Source organism: Pezoporus wallicus, unplaced genomic scaffold, assembly GCF_028554395.1.
Source record: "Pezoporus wallicus isolate ANWC-B61680 ecotype Strahan unplaced genomic scaffold, APGP_CSIRO_Pwel_v1 contig_10810, whole genome shotgun sequence".
NCBI lineage: Eukaryota > Metazoa > Chordata > Aves > Psittaciformes > Psittacidae > Pezoporus > Pezoporus wallicus.
The window spans coordinates 163,813-182,696 of record NW_026642731.1 but is presented as its reverse complement, the minus strand read 5'-3'; the positions used below and the strand labels follow the sequence as shown (position 1 = coordinate 182,696).

At 41.5% G+C, this 18,884-nt stretch overlaps 1 protein-coding gene across 3 annotated transcripts in view; it reads right to left on the bottom strand.

Moving 5' to 3' along the window:
- Nucleotides 1-479: 479 nt before the first annotated feature.
- The window catches only part of PREX1 (phosphatidylinositol-3,4,5-trisphosphate dependent Rac exchange factor 1), a 150,814-nt gene continuing 132,409 nt past the window's right edge, over nucleotides 480-18,884 (bottom strand). For 2 of the 3 annotated variants that reach the window (XM_057432139.1, XM_057432142.1), the window contains exons 25-40: nucleotides 18,094-18,355; nucleotides 16,885-17,091; nucleotides 14,485-14,573; nucleotides 14,018-14,100; nucleotides 13,541-13,631; nucleotides 11,753-11,881; nucleotides 11,028-11,069; nucleotides 8,977-9,194; nucleotides 7,977-8,076; nucleotides 7,221-7,364; nucleotides 6,492-6,606; nucleotides 5,971-6,037; nucleotides 5,097-5,284; nucleotides 4,326-4,428; nucleotides 3,723-3,790; nucleotides 480-1,950 (exon numbers count right to left, since the gene is read on the bottom strand). In XM_057432139.1, the coding sequence (XP_057288122.1) occupies nucleotides 1,908-1,950; nucleotides 3,723-3,790; nucleotides 4,326-4,428; nucleotides 5,097-5,284; nucleotides 5,971-6,037; nucleotides 6,492-6,606; nucleotides 7,221-7,364; nucleotides 7,977-8,076; nucleotides 8,977-9,194; nucleotides 11,028-11,069; nucleotides 11,753-11,881; nucleotides 13,541-13,631; nucleotides 14,018-14,100; nucleotides 14,485-14,573; nucleotides 16,885-17,091; nucleotides 18,094-18,355 (1,949 nt within the window). In that variant the 3' untranslated portion in view covers nucleotides 480-1,907. The remainder of the gene's footprint in view (nucleotides 1,951-3,722; nucleotides 3,791-4,325; nucleotides 4,429-5,096; nucleotides 5,285-5,970; nucleotides 6,038-6,491; nucleotides 6,607-7,220; nucleotides 7,365-7,976; nucleotides 8,077-8,976; nucleotides 9,195-11,027; nucleotides 11,070-11,752; nucleotides 11,882-13,540; nucleotides 13,632-14,017; nucleotides 14,101-14,484; nucleotides 14,574-16,884; nucleotides 17,092-18,093; nucleotides 18,356-18,884) is intronic. The other variant, XM_057432140.1, reaches the window with a different exon arrangement.

The following is an 18,884-nucleotide window of genomic DNA, read 5'->3' as shown; positions in this document are numbered from 1 at the left end:
TTAAGTTGAGGATTCAGTAAAGAAACACCCATTGCTTTTTGGAACAGCAAATGGCAAGAGTCCAAACTCCTCCAAAATTAACAAAAAAGTGCATTGAAATAATGACCTGCTGCTCTGGCTGCAGTACAGATAGACACTTGGTTAACAACCCTTGCATCTGACAGCCAGTGACTGGTGGGTTGTCCTAGCTCCCTGCAACAGGTTGCTCTAGGTCAGAGGAAATAGGTAAGAGCTAAAAACAAACCACGGTTCTTCCCCAGAATTAGCAGTCTGTGAGTGAAGGGATAAAAAATGAAGAAACAGGGTTCCGAACAATCTGCATCTCCAAGCTTGTCACAAACCATTTTGTGTTGAAGTGTAGATGAAAAAAAAAAAAATCACAAGAGCTACCAATCCAAATGGAAAAAGACTAATTTTAGATTTTCACTTGGTTTGGATGTTAATAAAATAAAATAAAGCCAGCTAAGAACCAAACAACATCACAAATAAAAACCCCCAAACCTTTATTTTCTACAATGTACATCACTGCAAAGCGCTTCAGGATGTCCTGACTTGGAACTGTTCCAAAGGAGGCTGTGGAGAACCAGAGTCATGGTGAGTCCCCTGCACACCCTGGCCTGCACCGGCTGCAATTCCAACTCCCTGGGGCTGGGCGATCATGTTAAGGCACTCACTCCAAAAGAACCGTATGTCTGTCCTGAGACTGCTGACATGTTTCAATGTGTTTCAGCTAGTAATTTGGGAAAAATTACCGTGCTTAGGATAATACTGACAGGATGGAGAACAATGCTTCAAACAAGAAAAAAATAAAGTACATTATATACATGATTCCTTTTGTCTTTTAACTTAGAAGCACCCCTAATACATCTCAATAACTGTATTAAAGACTACTTAAATATTGAAAGATTTTAAATAATGTAGATTTCTTTTCAGTAAACTGGGAGTAGCTGTGTAACTGCCAGCATATTGGTCCCATTTTAAACAATATAATTTTTATTTAAATCTTGTATATATAATAACATGATCGAAAACACATATGCCACTCCACATAAATAAGTATAGTTCTTCTGACCTGTTTTAAAAACTACATCTGTTCAAATAATCAGGTTATAAGACAGGATTTTTTTTCCTTTGTGAAGTTTCCTTTAAAATCTTTCACTCCCAGTTTCTCCTCTTAAATAGTTCTGTATTTCCAGAGTACATAACAGGGCATTAGTAAAAAGAGTTAATCAAAAACCTGAAAGCTACAGTAAGTAAAATGAAGTAATGTTAGGAAGGATTATGGAATGTATACTCTGCAGCATCGGGAGATCGCTTCTCACTGGGCTGAAGTGAAAATTACTCCAGAAGACATTCTTGATGTTCATGTTTGAATAAACCATGGATTGTGCTACTCATCATTCAAAAGTGCAGGTCAGTTCATGAAAAAGTGGTGTTTCTGAGGCTGTTGCTCCAGAACACTGACCAAAACTATGCTGGCAATTAAATGGATGCCAGGTGCAGTACGGGGAGCATGAGAGGAGGCATAACCAATCCGTATCTTGAAGTCCACTACACTGAGGTGGCAGCACACACAAGTCACCAGTAAACCTGCACTGTCTTGAAAGAGCTGTCACTTTGCCAGGCATCTAGGAAATGGCAGTAATACCCACCTTAGCTCTGGGGTATTTGTTTCGTGGATTTCTTCAACAAGTCAAAGAAATACAAGAATCCCTGCGCACGCTGCAGGAGCTCAGAGGTGGGTTCCTGATGTCTGGGGCCAGCAGGTTCATCACCGACTAACCCGCAGCAGAAGCGCTCCTCTCTGGGCTCAGCACCATTAGTGGTGGTGCTGTGGGGGTACCTCAGGTGGGGCTGCTCCTGGCTGAACACTCCACTGATGCTGCAAGGCAGGTGCCTCCCTCACCTTATAAATCTCCATCTGTAGGTGGCTGGCACAACCTATAGAGTCTTTAAGGCAGATGAAGTCAGTATTAGTTATGGCAGTAATTAATTAGTACGGTATTAAATATCACAAGGATGGTAAAATAAAATTACTGGCATAGTAAATGAGATACAACTTCTCCTTTATTATTCTATAGGCTTTAGAGCTAATCCAGTATCAAGAATACCACTGTTTTTAATAACTGCAAATTCAGAAGTTCCACTAGTAATTTATTAATTAAAATATTTACAGTCATTGCTTAAATACTATTTGAGACCTTCCCTCACTCCCTTTCAATTTGACCCAGTTTGGGTCTTCAGTAGTCCCTTTTTTTATTTCTTTTGCTTTAAACCCAGATGGCCATTTTCCTGCACAAAAAAGCTCATAGACTGGGCCACCCAACAGATACAAGCACATCTGCTTGTTGACATGAACAAACTTTAAAATCAGTAATTGTGCTTAGGTTTTCTCTAAAAATACATCTTACTTGTCATTTGGATAGTACTGGTTGTGGTGGGGTTTTCTTGGCTTTTTCTACTTTACGTTTGAATAAACTCAAGTCTTTCATAACTTCTCTTTCAAGACTCCTACTACTACAGAGTTTGACTAACTTCAAGACTAGGAAATATAATCCTGAGAATTAACATTAATTCCTCAGCTTTCCTTTTAATTTTGCTCAGTTTTATTTCACAGTATGACACTGGAACCCACTAGGAACACATGTATCTGAGCTTTATTGCCCTAAAATAATCCAAGTACAGAGTCCTGGAATTTGTCATTGTGATTTAGAGTGTATATGAAAGAAATGCCTCGTCTTAGGATTTGTTTATAAAGCTGTTTCTTTTTGAACACAGCATGCTGTTATGGTCATAAAAATGGACCAAAGTGATGTACAGCCATTAATGAGGCAAAAGAACTGTGCTGCTAAAACGCTGATGTAGGACACTGGGGACCTGGCAAAGGAGCCAACACTGACCTTTATTTTATTCCTTTATCCAACAGAAGGATAAAGCTCTAAATGCAAAATGTTGTTCTTTTTAAGGTCTCTGATTAAAAAAATCAAGGCCAGACTGTTTATTAGAGTAAGCATCACAGTCCCCAAAGTTTGCAATAATTTCCTATAAACATTTGGAGGAGCAGATGGGGAAAAAAAGGAATGAGGTGGGGCTTGCTTAGACCAACTGAGAAGTCTTAACAGGTGAATAAGATATCACTGGTTTAAGGAAGTCTTATTGACACTGGAGTGACATGTTCTTTGGAGGACTGCAGCACTACCAAATACACTCACTCTCACTCACTCTGAAGTGCTTTTCAAAGTTCTCTTTTAGACTACTACTGTGGGGTTGCTCTGCCTCAAAGCATGTGCTCTTCAACCTGCTCTGCCATAACTAAGCAGTTGAGCTCTGCTAAGCACACAACAGTGTTAGCGTATGAATTATGTCTGCTTATCTGCAGTCAGATTTCCCATTCTGGATTTTGGCTTTCTGAGCAGCCCACAGATGGCTGTCAATCACTGGCTTTGCCAACACACAGCAACAGTCCAAAAAAGACTCCTCTCTCTAATCAGTTATGTTCTATTCAGAATATGTAGAAACCTTTGAAGTTAATGATCTGCAAATGGTAAGCAGCAAAGCTGATTAATCTACAGAGCACTCAGTACAGTGAGAAAGAAACCAGGACTTTTTTCTTTTTTTCCTACTGCTACTAAGGAGATCTTTGGTTGTAACAGAAACGCCCCAATTGTTACAGAAACATAAACCCAGCACTCAGATAAAATGCATGATGCATAATAACCTACCGAGGTGCACACTGTGGCATTTGGTCCATCACTTTCAGATTCTTGGCAGAAATTTCAACCCTTGGTCCCTAAGGAAACAGAGGATTTATGGCACTGACAGTATCGATAAAGCATCTGATCCTTAGGGGAAAATATTATAATGGGAGTATGGTTTCTATTTGCGAATCCATTAACTACTTGTAGAAGATTTGGAATCCATTGGGTGGATACATTAGTCATCTGTGTTTACTTAAAAGATGGAATTAGTCCCAAAGCACTTTACAAGCACGCCTGTCTGACACTAGGGAATTTCTGCTATTTAACACTGTGACTGAGACTCAGTTTTTTTAAATACAGAAATTGTCCTGAATATGCTGCATAACCTCTCTAACCATCAAGACATACACTTTAAATAACGTAGACTGAGGCCTATACTTTAATTGCTCGAATGGCTGTACATGCAAAACTTAATTTATTCCTGTCAAATATATGTGTAGCTCTTCAGACACAGAAGTTTGGCTATATGGGTTTGCAGTGTACAAAATACAGTGCCCCACTGAAATAAACTGGATGTTACTGGAACAAAACCAGTGGCATGCAGCAGACACACAGCCAGATACTTACTTGCTTCCTCATGATGTCTGTAGCTTGCATGATACACTTGGGCAGAAGTCCGTGACTTCGCGCCAGTATGGCTGCTTGTTCCAGGGACACACTCAATGTACTCCTGAACATGGGGACAGGAGATAGATACTCAATCACAGATCATATTTAAAATTTATAAATAGATATACTTAACAGGTAAGTGTCCTGTACATAACTTCCATTAGCTGCTGTTCTTATATTTACTTTTTTAGGGTTTTTTACTTAGGAAATTAGTGCATGCCCAGTCTTTGTTACACCCAGATATTGCAGTTACTACAAGGCTTTCTTTCCCTGCTCTTCTGCATCAATTCGTATAAAGTTGTTCTCAAATCCATCTTTCCTTTACTCAGTGGTTTTGAGACACTGAAAGAGCAGTGGTGTGTTCAGAACCAATCGTTGCACACACCAAGATTCTAAAGCTATTTTTGACCAAGATTCAAAAGGTCTTTTTGAGCAACTTCCTCCATTTTCAGGGTGTGACTGAAGGCAGCGTGGACTGAAAGCAACATGCAGTGAGATCACTCAGCTGCATTGGCTGATGCACTGAAACGTAAGATTGTGTGTCAATACAATTATTAAGTATTAAAAGTCACAGCCTGTTCTAATGTAAAGATGGCAGTAGCTTCAGGTCCTTATTATATTGCCTTATGATCTACCTTCCTATTGCTTTGCACAGAATCAAATATATTGCTCAAATTTCTAGAAAGGACCAAGTTCTCAGCACTACCACAAAGGCTTCTTAAATCAAACCTCTGCATCCCAGTGCCACACATGGTGATCTGACAGGCTCCAAGTCGGTAACACAGCTCAGAAGATATGGGTAGCAGGCCTGCTCCTGATGTGTTACTGCTGGAATATCCTGACTGTGTTGGTTTTGTATTAATGAAGGACTTCATCAGCCTGCAGAGCTCATCCATTGCATTAATGGGACGAATAAGCTAAAACAAAGCAATAATAAAATGCATCAGTGGCATACTTACACCTTCAGTTATAAAGGCATATGCAGTTCTTTATCCTGTGTCTAAGCACAGTCATCTACACCAGAGTAACTGCCACACAGGAACAACTATTTAGAATATATATGAACTTGGAAGTGCAAAAATACAATTGCTTAAGCTTGGGGCTGTTTTCTGCAATTATCACCACTCCCATAGGCTGTTTATACACTGTATATTACAACTGCAAAGCTAGTCTGATTTTTTTTGTCTTCCCTAAAGTAGCATTTAATGCCTTACAAGCATATCTTCACATATGGCACCTGCCCCGGTTAGACTGCCTTTACATGGGATGTTGGGACATGCTGTTTTCCTGTAGGCTTCTTCTATAGAGGACAATTAACTCATTCTGTCTAAGATTAGATGCCGTCTTTAGCAGGGGCAGTCAGGACAATATGGAGTCTCATTAGTTCCGAAGTTAAGGGGTTTGTGTCTGCCCTGCTTCTGCACAGTTTCTTCTAAACAAATGAACTGTAGCCAAGCTTCAGAGAAATTCACATCACTTTTTTAGGGTATGGAACATTCTTTAAAGGATGTTTGGGTTTGTACAGGTCACCTGAATGGGTATCCCACCACTGGACTGAGAGATGTGAGAGAATGCGTTGTAGAAATAAACACAGTAACAATACCTGGTCAATCTTCACTGCAGTAGTGTTGGAATCAGTGGGCAAATTTGATCTCTCTAGGTAAAATGTCCTGGAAAAAGGCCAGCAAGGACGCCATTAGTTGGCGAGTCTTATTTGTAGCACATACATATATAACATCATATACTATCATGTACCAAACAGCTGGGAAGGCTATGCCAGAAATCCTGTACTTCAAGATCTGCTTTCTTACCGAAGCACCATTTTGATAGCAGAAATTTACTGAGTCTGTACTAAAATATTCCAAATCCCCTTTTTTATGTAATTTTAGCTCTGCACAAAATTCTGCAGTTCAATAAGATGGGAATTTGATCCTATACAGTGTGCTGCTTCAGAACAAGCTTAACTCTAGGAAGAAAACAAGTTTCCCACACAATGAGGAGCTCCAAAACCAGTATTTGTACAGAAATCACCATCCCCAGAATCTCCTTTTCATTAAATGTTAAGGTCCTTAGCAAGGAGTGTTCTTTCAATGTCTTTTAAGGCAAAGGCGAAGTGTGAAATACCTGAGTTTACGGTAGTATTGCTGCACTTTGTCAAGTGAAATACTATTAATTTGCTGTGGAAGTTCTTCTAGAGGTGAGCCAGCCAGTTGTGATTGCCCCTCTGTACTCTCCAGAGCTGAAAAAGACAACATTTTACTAAACCTATGAGTTTTCATTTTAATAATTTATTTATATCATCTCACTGCCCAGCAAATGACTGCTGGACCACATCAAGGCTGATTCTGTTACTGCATAAATTTAATGCTTTTCCCAGTATTGGAATATAGTGGTAGCATCCTAAGGTGAGCTTCACAAAACACAGTACCACCTCACAGCAATTATTCCACATAGCAACCCCTGGAAGGAAATTTCCAGTACTGTATTTTGGTGTGAACATTTGCTTATCAAGCCAACTTCTATCTAGCCCAGATGATTCTGCCATAGTATATACTTTGACAAGCACTTCTCTGTGGCCTAGGAACATCTGATACCATAGTAGATCAGATTGTCCATATCAATGTCTCTATGGCAGTTACAGGAAGGCATAAAAAAGTCCTAAACAGGCATATCTTGTTCTTATATATGCATCTAATTCTAATATCTCCCCAGGTCTTCCTAGAATAGAAGCATCTGCTTCTTAAATAGGTCTGCAGTTCTCAGCTGCATTATGTTAACAACTTATGGTCATTCTTTGAGTCTTTTAACATTATCAGATAGCTTATTTTTCTCAAGAAAGCTTTTTATAGACACCTTTTGTAAAGAGCACCATGTGCAGTTTCAAGCTTCCCCCATTCTGAAATCGAGAAGGCAGTTTGAAGAAGTAGTAGCTGTCAAGATAAAAGATAACCTTCAAGGCCTGGCGACTTCCTTCGATGTGGTAGAAGACATGAGTATCTGGAGAAATAAAGATAAAACACTGGCTGCTTTACCACAGCAGGAGAAATGCGAAACCACTGCTATCTGAGCTTGCTGAATTATCTAATGACATTTCACATCTCCACCATGAGATGCTTAAGGGAGAGCCTTTACTGAGAGAATGCAGGCTCTGAAATATCACACTTTATAAGATACACAGTTTGCATGACCTGGCATGGTGTTTGACACCAATACAACAAACATGGTTAATAACTGAAATTCCACCTTGTTTCATGGCATCTCGTAGTCAGAAAACTTGGAGAGAGATGTGGCAGGAGAGGGGACAGGACACAAAAGGGCTGGGAGGGACAGTCCTTCTACCTTAGATGATGGTGAATTACACACATCCATCAGGAACTGCTCAGAGTCTCCCATCCCTCCCCGTGTGTGTAATCACACAGGTGAGGTAACAGACCATAGTTACAAATCACAGAACATGCAACCAGCATCCTGTGATATCAGTCCTGTGGTTTATGCTGTGTGTTTGCTGAGAAAATGCAACAATGCTGCAGAGGCTTTATAGTCATGGAGAATATTAACCCATAAAACAAATGAGAAAAAGAGAGCTTCAAAGAAACAGAGACTACTCACTTGCTACAAGACTTTCATCCAGCTGCTTGAAATAGAAGGCAACTTTGTCCAATTCAGTCAGAGCAACCTGGATGTCTTCCAGCATAGTGCGCTCCTCCTTCTGTAGAGCAAAGAAACAGATATAAACAGGTTGTGATCTGCCAGAGCGAGATTAATGGCAGGAAGGTAGAGTTTTTCTGGGCATGCTTTGGTTCAGGAGACCTAGAATAGAATGTGTTGCTTTCCATCAACTCAGTCCCAGCCAGGTAATTACTAATGGCTCTAACATTGTGATACAAATTCAGCTACTCTTTGCTGAGATGTCATTTGATGCAATTCACAGAGAGCAGAGAGGTTTAAGGAGTAAGTTTGAAAGGATCTCTTTCTCCAAACTTTACTCTGTACCTACAAATGGGAAAGGAAAAAGCGTACTGGTCACTGTGAAATAAATGTCCACCCATTCCACACAGCGTAAGGAAACAGCAGTTACACATGGATAAAGTTTGGATTGTGTATTTAAAAAAAAAAGGTCTCTTCTCTATTATGTCAGAGCAACTTGCCTTTTTTATGCTCCTTTTTTCTAAGCATTTATACAGGTACCAAGTACAGGAATCAACAAAAGCCTAGCTTTTCATATTGTCTTGAACTCTTGAAATAATCAGAGCTCTTCCACCTATTTGTGGCAATGTGTGTTTCTACCAGGAGATGGCAGGCCACACATGCATCACCATGTGCTGAGTAGTAAAACCTCCCTAAGTGCAGCAGCATTACTCCAAACAGGAAGGCAGGCAGATTCCTATAGTGTTCTAGTGTGACAGTGGGTCCAGTATTTGCGAGGAGATGAAAATGATGGGATGTGGAATATTGGTACATAGTTGTCAGCAGCAGGAATCTCCAGAGGTTGCTGTAGTGAGAGGCTACACACGCTGCTAGAATGAAGGGCTCTGGCTGTGCTGTGAGTGGCAGGGATGCATACAGCAAGTGTGAGTGGACCCAAGGGGGGCACAGCTCTTCATCTTACCACAGCAGGGGAGAGGAGAGACTGGTAGTTCAGTAGAACACCCGTGGCTGCTATCTGTTCCAGCCATTTTCTGCTGGCGTCTCTGCTGCTCTCTTCATACTCTCCATTGTTGTTGTATCGATAGTTGAGAGCAGCCAGTAACTGCTCTGAGAAGGTGCAAATAGCAGCCACGAGAGACTGACAGAAGATGGAATCACGTCTCAGCTGTAGCTCAGTATCTGCCAGAGAAGGGGAGAAGAGCACAAAGAAGTCATGAGAACACTGGCCTTTAATGTCACTGCCAAAGCAGCAGTTTGTGTATGGGAGACATTTGGCTTCTGCTGTAGCTTTGCACAGACTTAACAGATAACCTCTTCTTGCTGTGCAACCTGGGTGGGTGGATAAAGACAGCACAGCTAGAGTACATGCATGCTGAACATTTTCTAGTCCACTTGACTGTTTATTATTACCTCTGCCATCTGCAAGCTCATTCTTCTGACTGGGAAGAGCTGTACCTCCTTTGTGCCATGTCTGGACCGATTCCCTTCTTTTTATGTTTACAGAAGCAAGAGAATTCTTGAAAGAAAGTCTCTGCCATTACTTCTCTCCTGGGCTATTAGAGATTCATCTTCCCCCATCCATCTGTATTTTGTGGGCTTCCCATATGCTTAATACATTAACTGGGCCTGTCCATACGGTACCAACTGGTTTATGTTTCCTGGGAGAATTTCCCCCATGTTAACTTTGCTTCCAGTTCGCCTGCCAGGCAGCCACATGCTGCTGGTCACAGCAACCTCGTCACACTTAAGGGGACTGCAGGCCAAAGAGGCACATGAATAAGTGACAAGCTCCCTCCCAGGCACCCCAGGCTCCTCCAGCGGGCACGGCAGCACAGCAGTCTCTCATCAAGGCAGTGTTCCCCAGAGAAAGAGGCTGAACATCCCCCAGGGGCTTTGAAGATCTGCATTATTTTTATAAAGCACTGAAGACCACCAGGACACGCCAGGCTCTGGGCCATATTCTCAACCTAAGGACAACCAGTCCTCCAGCAGCACACCTCTGTGCTGCTAGAAGTATGGTAAAGAGAGATCAGGGCTGCCCTCAAGGCAAGGGAATCCCTGGTGCCATAAAGCTGCTATGGCCAGTTCAGTGCCACCAACTTCTCCATTCTTTCCAGAGGATGTCCATGGAAATGCTGCAGATGGGGCACAGGTAGAGGCTTTGGGAGTCATTGCAGTTGCCATCAGTAAAACCAGCCTCCATAGCCACGAGACTGATGCCACAGACTGATCTGGATGGACTCACAGACCAGCTCTGGCAGTAGCCAAGAGGTGACTGAGAGCCACACAAATCTTGCATCATCATTCTGTGCAGACTTGAGAATCATGTCTGGCACAGTGAAGTAACAGCCTACTCCATCTAGTTGTTACCTCATTTTCAAACAAAACTACACGAAGTAGGTGTTTCGATTACAAGACCACACATTTACCCCTGGGAAAGGCTTTTTCCTTGAGCTATGAGCACAATGTTTTGCACATGGTAACAGATTGATGATGTTCATGGTGCATTTTAGGTGCTGCTGCACACACAGGTTTCTTAGTCTGCTTCTGGCTGTTCTTTCAGCATACACAGTTCTGATGCCTAACGCGCCTGCTCAGTTTGGAAAGCTGACAGAGTCCAGTCTCACAGAAAGTTGTGCAATAGGTCTCATTTTTGCTGCATGTTCTCACCACAGCAGGAAACAGTAAGGGCCATCTGGGAAGAGGGATTGTACAACAGAAAAAATGAAGACAGTAAAAGAAAAACAGTGCTCGTGAAAGAAACATCAGTGACCAGGCAGGTAACAACAAGCAGCTTGCAGTGACTGAAATCATGTAAACTGAAGAACAGATGTCACATGCATGGGAAGGTTGCCCTAGGTACAGAGCATGAGAAATGTTAGCATAAAATGCCAGGGAAAAACCTAAATGTTACGGAAGAACATAACATTCTTATGTATGCACATGCATGCACGTGCAAGTTTTAGGGACTTGTGTATGTATGATGTTTCGTAACAAATCAGAGCCCCTTACCTGTGCATTTTAACAGGGCCAGGAGCAGCTGGTTCTTCCCATCTAGAATAGTGAAGAAAGAGAATGCTGTGGTCAACATGATCTAAGGGAGATTTTAGTGCATTTGATTAACAGTCTCCTCATTCCCCACAATGCTTGGCCCCCACACGCCCATTTCTCTTTACTCTAGTAGTCCTTATACAGATGTTAATGACTGAGAAAGAAACAAAGTGTAAATCTAAGAGCTTTACAGGCTAAATGCTCTGCTAACTGCTGTGAATTATTGGAAGCAAATTGCATGTGGATGTATCCCTAAGGAGGTGATTTCTGTTGAGCTTTGAACTGGACTGTAAACATCAGATGAGCTCCTGTTCCAGTTCACCCAGGCTGCAATGGTTTAAGATGCTGCAGTATCTGATTAGCATTCATTTCATTTTGGAATCTATTTTCTAAAAAGGGTACAAAAAGCACGGGGAATAGATCAGTCTGATACCATTCTGTCTGAATGGGCTGGTGAAATAAAGTAAGGGAGAGAAAGTTCTTTGGAATTGCTGCACAGGTGAGATTTTACCATAGGGTACTGGGACTCTGCAAGCAGTAACCTGTTCTGCCTGTTCTCTAGATCCTTGCACAGCCTTATTACCAGTGGAGATGATACAATGATAAACTGAACTGATGGGCTTGATTAGATCAAGATCTTTTCTCCCTGAAGCCAATAACAAACTTTTTCTTTCTTATTTACAGACCTTCCACATGCTTCTGTATGATTTCAACAAGGTTCTTGATGCGCAGTGGAAGGTTCCATGGATCTTCTTGAATGCTGGCTTGAATATTATTCCGGCACCTTACTGTGGTTTCCTCCTTCTGTTTAAATTCTAGGAAAAATGGAGCTCATTAGCCACTGAGGAAATGCTACAGAGCTAAGAGTGGCTTATCAGTTATAGCGTATATACAGTTGAAAGCAGAGATACCTTATAAATAGCAATGATTTTGAATGAAAAAGGTTCTTAAATAGTTCTAATATGGAAGGAAAGAAGACTATTCCTAAAATCTCACAATCAGCAGTTTCCTAGCACAGTTGTCAGTGTGTGGACTACAAGTTACGGACATGGGTGACCACAGGCACAGTGAGGGGAGCTCTGCACCACTCCCACAGCACAGAATTCTGTGCCATTTTCTCTGCCTTTAAAAATGTGCATGAGGCAACTCTGGGTACATCCAGAGACTCTGGCTGCGCAGAATCAGATCAGCCTTTTGACTGCAGCTGTCACATCCCGTAATACTGATGAAAAGTTATGAAATATCCTGCTTTCTTTCACCTGATGGAAGCATATTATTTAATTACAGAGTAGAAGATTGATTCTCCGTGACTTAGCTATGTAGCTAAGCCAACTACCCCACTGTTAGTGATAAAATGTGTAAGCAGACAGAGAAACAGAGAAAGACTGTGCCAATGACACTGCTCATGAACAGGACAAACAGCATTCAAATCCCCATCCATCACTGAATGGATGGATGTTCACGGCAGCTATTAAACAACCACTTGAGGCCAGGATTCCAGCTGAACATAAGCAGGGTGCCTGTGTTCCTTAGTGTGGTGAAGGTGGGATCATCACTTAATGAAAAGACTCTTGCAGTGTACTTGATCTAGTTTTAATAAATGAGACTCTGTTTAAGCAAAATAAAATAAAGGAAGGGTCTGTTATTTCTTCACTTCATTCAAACAGTGAATGGGAAGACTAACAGATACGCTACATAAACATGAATGTGTTTGTAGAAATGAGTTCATGTAACAGAACTCAATTTCTGGAGTCAGAAGGAAAAAGCAGCAGCTCTCTGCTTGTGACTACAGCACCTGAAGTGCAGTAGGAATAGCAGGAAATATTTCAGATTTCAAGTGGGAAAGGAAATGCAGCAAATGCTCAGAAAACAAAGTCCTGTGTATTTCAGTGAGAGAAGAAACCACATCCTGGGCCCCCAAACCATTAGGACTAAAGTCTCATGGTGCTCCCTGAGGCAAAAGGAAACAGGGTATCATTTGCTCTCTATGGGAATCTGTTTTCAAAATACGTGTCATGTGAGGATGAGTTTACTCTGGCAGTTATCCAGCTGAAGCAGAGTAAGTCATTAAGCAAACTCAGACAGAACCATCTGGTGCCTCAGATCTACAGTGGTCAGCCCCTCATCACCTTATCAGAGTGCTCATTTACCTTGTACCTGACCTATCTCACCCTGTACCTTTTGAGATGGTATCTGCTGATACAGATCTGTGATCCGCTGTTTACATCAAAGGATAGATTTGGAGACTTGTGAAAGAGCTGTGAGGATTCAGCTGCATCTACCAGAAAAGTGTTCCTGTGTTTCCCAAAGGAAATCATATGAAAATGACCTTCTAAGGATGCAACATTTCAATGGTCAGACTCACACCTGCTGTTGATGTAACTCTGTGTGGCCACACAACATACGTGCACTCATGTTAAGCTCTTAAGTCCTAGCAAACAACATTGTTCAATACAATCAGCCTTTTTCTCTACCTTGCAAACTGTGGTCCATTGGAAAGTGCTTGGTTTCTTCAAAGGCCTTAGTTATTACTGGTCCTTTTAGAAGTGCATTGATTGCGTCAACCTATAATTGGAACATTTCCAGTCAGTGTTATCTGGTGCTATACATCTATATAGATGTGTAAACACGTGAGGGCTCTCCTGAGATCAGTAAATGTGACCCATTTAGACCATACAAGGTACTAGAATTTTGTTTGCCTTCTCCTTTTTTCCCCTTAGTCTAATGCCTGAGGTAAGGCAGGTCAACTTTCCTTAAATCACAGAAGGGAACTTAGTATTGACAAGACCAATTCCTTCAACTGCCCGACAGCACACTAGCTTACACCATACCCCAAAATCTTGATAACTTGCCTTCCCTCAAATTATGATTTAATTAAACAATGTGATACTTCCAATTTCTTGTATTGATACTGATGAAGTAATTCTGAGTAAGAGTAATGCTTTACATACCTGGTTAAACAGATGTTCCAGACAGCCATGAAGTTTGTCTTGCTTGTCTAAAGGAATCCTCATATCATTGGGAAGCTCATCTCCTAATAAAGGAAAGATGAAAAGCTCTTAACTTTACAAACATAATCTGAGATGAGGCCACGTGAGACACAAGCACACCTTCACACTGTGAAGGGTGGAAAATGATGCTGCTTTATCTGTAATTCATAGATAAAATATTAATGGTTTTCTTATAATGCAAATGCCCGATAAGTAAGGAAGCTTAGCCCTGCCTAGTACCTCTTCCATACTCCAAATTCACTGTAGTTTATTAGAGAACGAACAAATCTCTTATGTTCCTTTGATTAGTTTTGAAGAAACCGCATTTGCAGCTGAAACATGCAAGTGCTTATAATCAGCAAAGACCTATCAGCTCTGCTGGGGGTCTGGTGTGAGAGAGATGCACATAACCTACACAGTGCACTCACCTGATCCCATCTCATCGCTGCCCAGGTAAGAGCTGTTGCTGCGCACACTGGTGTACGACAACACTGAGTCCCGGTTACTGTTACATTCACTAGAAAGAAAGGCAAAAAAGGTGATAGAAAAAAGCTGTCCCTGATATACCATTATTCTGGTTTTATTAACACTGCAATCCGCCAGACTAATTCAGTTACCCATATAGGAAAGCCCATTACATGCAGAACAACCATTAAGCAAAGCCTCTGGGGCTAGCACTGTAAGAGGATGTCTTGTTCCATTTGTAGTCACCTGGACCCTGTAAATAATGAAAATGGGCTTTCCACCGTGGACCTCACCTGGGTTATGTCACTGAACATGCTCTATGAGTGTGGAGTAGGGGAGAAATAATTAAAATCTATGAGATTGAACCTCCACTGAACTCCACATTCGTTACCAATCCTCAGGATATTGCATCACCCAACTCCAGCCTGTATGGAAGCTGCAGCAGCACAGCTTCTGGAGAGTGGAGGGGAAATTTGAGGAATCTATACTGTCAGAGAATTGGGCACTGCAGATCCTAAATCCACCTCAGGAAGCAGAGGGGTCACTACATTTGGCTTCACACCAGTGCTGGCTCATGAACAGCTGGAAAATTCTAGCATGAATCTCCCCTGTTTAAAGTTCACTTTACACCAACTAGAACTTAATAAAGGTAATCAAAAAAGCTGCAGATCTCAGCCCCCCTCCAATTAAGTGCGAGTGGTTTTAATGCTGCAAGCCCGAAACAAAGCCTAGAAAATTCTCCAGATTGTTTTTATTTTAGATTGAAATGAGAGAAAAAAGAGCAATTCAAAGAACCCCAATCAAGGTTCTTGCCTGTTCTTTGTTAAACCTAGTATCAAAGAAAAGTATATTTTCTGAAGAAGATTAATACTTAGGGTAACTACTCTGCAGTACGAACCCTTGCGACATTTGATTTACACCTCCAAATCATCCCACAGAAAGCAGCACAGCTAATGTAAACAAGGTGTTTTTCTTATCTGTAATTTGCTGAGCTCTGTAGCTCCTCAGTAGTTTTTAGATCAAAACACATTTTACTGCCTCTTGAGTAACTATTATCTGTAATATATGCTTAATTCTCTGCCTCTGTCTAATAAAGATAAGACAGAATAATCTATCTCATCTTACATTTATGTGTAGAATTTATGAACAAGTGACAGCCCCGCAGAGACTGTTTGTGGTGTCACTTTGTTACCCAGAACAGATTAGCCTCAATTAGCCATTTCAACTGAACTGCTCAGAAATGGGATTCTAACAACAAAAGAAATGCAGCACATTTCAATAAAACCCTTAAGAGCACCTGTGCAGATTTAATCTGGCACAAGAAACAGAAGCCACAGATCCCAACATTCTGAGTGCCGCTTCTGTTTCTTTACTGACTTAGTATTTGCTGCCCTTCGAGATGTTCAGTATTCAACTGGACAACACCCTGAGCAACCCAGTCTTGTTGGATATGCTCTGAATGACAAGGGACCACATGGGCTCCAGCAAACCCTTCAATGTAAACTGCTCTGATCCCATAATTTCTGCAGCCCTGCATGAATGTAACATTTTATTACTTGTACCAGCACAAAACCAATAGCAAGGAAAGAAACAAGCCCATAGCAGGTCACAGTAATCCTCCCAGCTCACTGTGAAGTGTCTTTACTCCTTTGTGTAGGCAAAGTCCTACAACATTACTATAAGTGTAAGAATGGCCTATTAAGGATGTAAAACTGCAATGGTCAGACATGACTGCAACTTGTTATTCTGTTTCTTCTGAAGCTGAATTTCCAAACATTTCCTCCAAGGAAAGATGCATTTGGAGTGTCTGAGATTTCCTTTGGTAGCAAGCGTTTCTGGAGAAGCAGCAGTCAGTCGTGTCCCAAAGATTAGATTTTGAGGCACCTGAATAAACATTTGTATTTGTGGTTTCAAAGGCCCATTAAAAACAAAAACCTCAGTGCCCACTTCTGGTTCTCAGAGTCTTGAGACTTTGGGGAAAATTGTTTGCAGAACTGAATGGAAACATCCCCTTACAACAGTGGCTGTTACAGGACCAGGCAGTCTGCAAACTCTGCTGTGCTGCTGTGCTTTCCAGCTACACCACACACAAAGGGACAGTCACACCAGACCTACTTATTTCATTTTATTCTATTTTCTAGAAGCATTGCATTAACCTTCTGGCATTGTTGTGAGGGAAGGTTTGTGGTTGTATCTCCATGGCAATAAATGTACTGAAATAACTATAGCTAGTGAATACTTTAGAAAGTGAATATAGAATAACTGAATGACTGGGAAATACCCTGTTTGTTGAATCTATACGTGGATTAGAAGTTCAGAACATTGTATTAGTAAGGGAAAAGTGGCACAATCTTTACACTAACCTGTAGGAGTCTCTGTAACTCATTGTGTCCTGGCCAGAGTCTTCCTGGTCCTCCTCAGAAACCTTGAAACAGACCTTCTTGATTCCACCATGCTCGGCTTTGTCAGGATCACTCTCTTCTGTTCCCAGGGAAGGTGGAGATGTCTCCTCAGTAGATGGTGGCTCACAGGCACCACCTTCTGTAGGTTCTGTTATGGTGGACAAAAGTCTGCAGAAGAAGAACACAGAGCTCTCAGGGACTGGTGGGTATAATGAATGTGGCTGGAATTCAGCTCTGTGAAATCAAAAGCAACCTTGCCAGCATTCTGCGTAGACCACAGGTACGTGAAACTGCAAGTTCTAAAGGGGGTTCACTGAAATCCATGAAGCTTGGCTCACAAAAGGTCCCGTTTCCACAGGTACCCTACCTCCACAGAGTATAGTTTAATCACTGTAACCAGCGTGGCCTGAAAGAGCTCTGGGTTTAATTTCCCAGAGTCCTCACTTCCTCCATCCAAGGCACTTGTTTCTCCTCTCAGGCAGTGCCTCAGCTCACTGGCTCTACCCAGCAGCTACCACCCTTCTTTAAGTATGATTGAGCCAAGGCATTCCAGTCAGTTGAACTTCTGGTGCGTGATGGGCTGTTCTTTTTGTTACTGAGATTCCTGGGAGTGACTGTGAGTAGCTTAGGGCACGTCATGGCCTCCTCCTGCACAGATCACCCCTGCAGCCCCTCCCAGCAAAGCTGCACAATACACAAATACACTACTCAAATCCTTCATTAGAATTACTGGGAGATCCACAATGAGAAAAAGACAAACAGAGGAAAGGAAAACATAGGTGCCCCAGAGAAACTGGCCTGAATTCACAAGTTTTGTTTAGCCTGCCTTACAACAGACAAAATCTCAAGTGTAGGGATTATGTCTATATGGAATTCCAAACCTGCTCTTTGCACCAAACAGATTCTTATATTGGAATATATAGTAAGCAAATGAGTGGCCGTTGAATTCAGGTAGACTTTGAGGAGCAAAAGACAATAATACATACATTGGTGGACTGGACATATATAAGTTCCACACAGCCAGCAAGGAGCTGTAACACAAGCGTCTGCGCAAAGGGGTGAGTGTAAGGGTCTGACAGTCAGGGCCAACAGGCACAGCGGGCTGGCTGAGGTCAGTGCCTCCATTCTGTCAGCACTGCTCCCTGCAGTGCATACAGATGCTTTACTCACTTATTTATCTGAATGACATATTGCTTCATTTCCTTCACTGCAATGTCAAGTTTGTTAAAAAGGTGCAAGTAGGAGTCCTGTATCTCCCGATCTTCCTGTTTCAGCAGAAAACTGAGTCCCCTTTCTTCCTGAATTGCTCCTCCATTTTGCTGGCCAAAGCTGCTGTCAAGATCTCCATCTTCTAGGGTCAGACATCTCCAGGATGGTGCAGCCATGGTGGTGATGCAATGCTGAGTATATGAGACTGGATTTAAGGTACCTACTGAACATTGAAGGGTCTAGTTAGTGCGGCTCTCATTACTTTTCTTGCTCCATCCCAATAATGATTTAAGTTTAGTTACATTTAGTTTAAGATAGGTGGAATTTTAACAGGAAAAAAATAGGATTTCACAGAATTATTTTACATAATTACATTTTATGACAAACACATTCCTTAAAAAAAGAGAAGGGTTTTTTTTCCTGGTGTGCCAACTAGATTTTTTTGCATTTACTGCATCCAGAAACAGCTTAAATTATGTAAGTAATGACAGCAACTGTCCACAGATATATAGGCAACATGGATAGTATCTAAAAGCATTTGTTGAAATGTTAATGAATTCAGGTTCTCAGGGGTTAGTCTGCGTTATTATTCCAGCTTTACACACACACACAAAGAAACAGGATTAGGTCCTTACAGAATACAAATAAAGTTCCTTTTCATTTAAAAATGCTGATAGCTTTGGCATGGTACGTTGCTAACCACCACCTTGGCTTGCATTAAAAATACTATGGAATTTTAATAACTTCAAGCA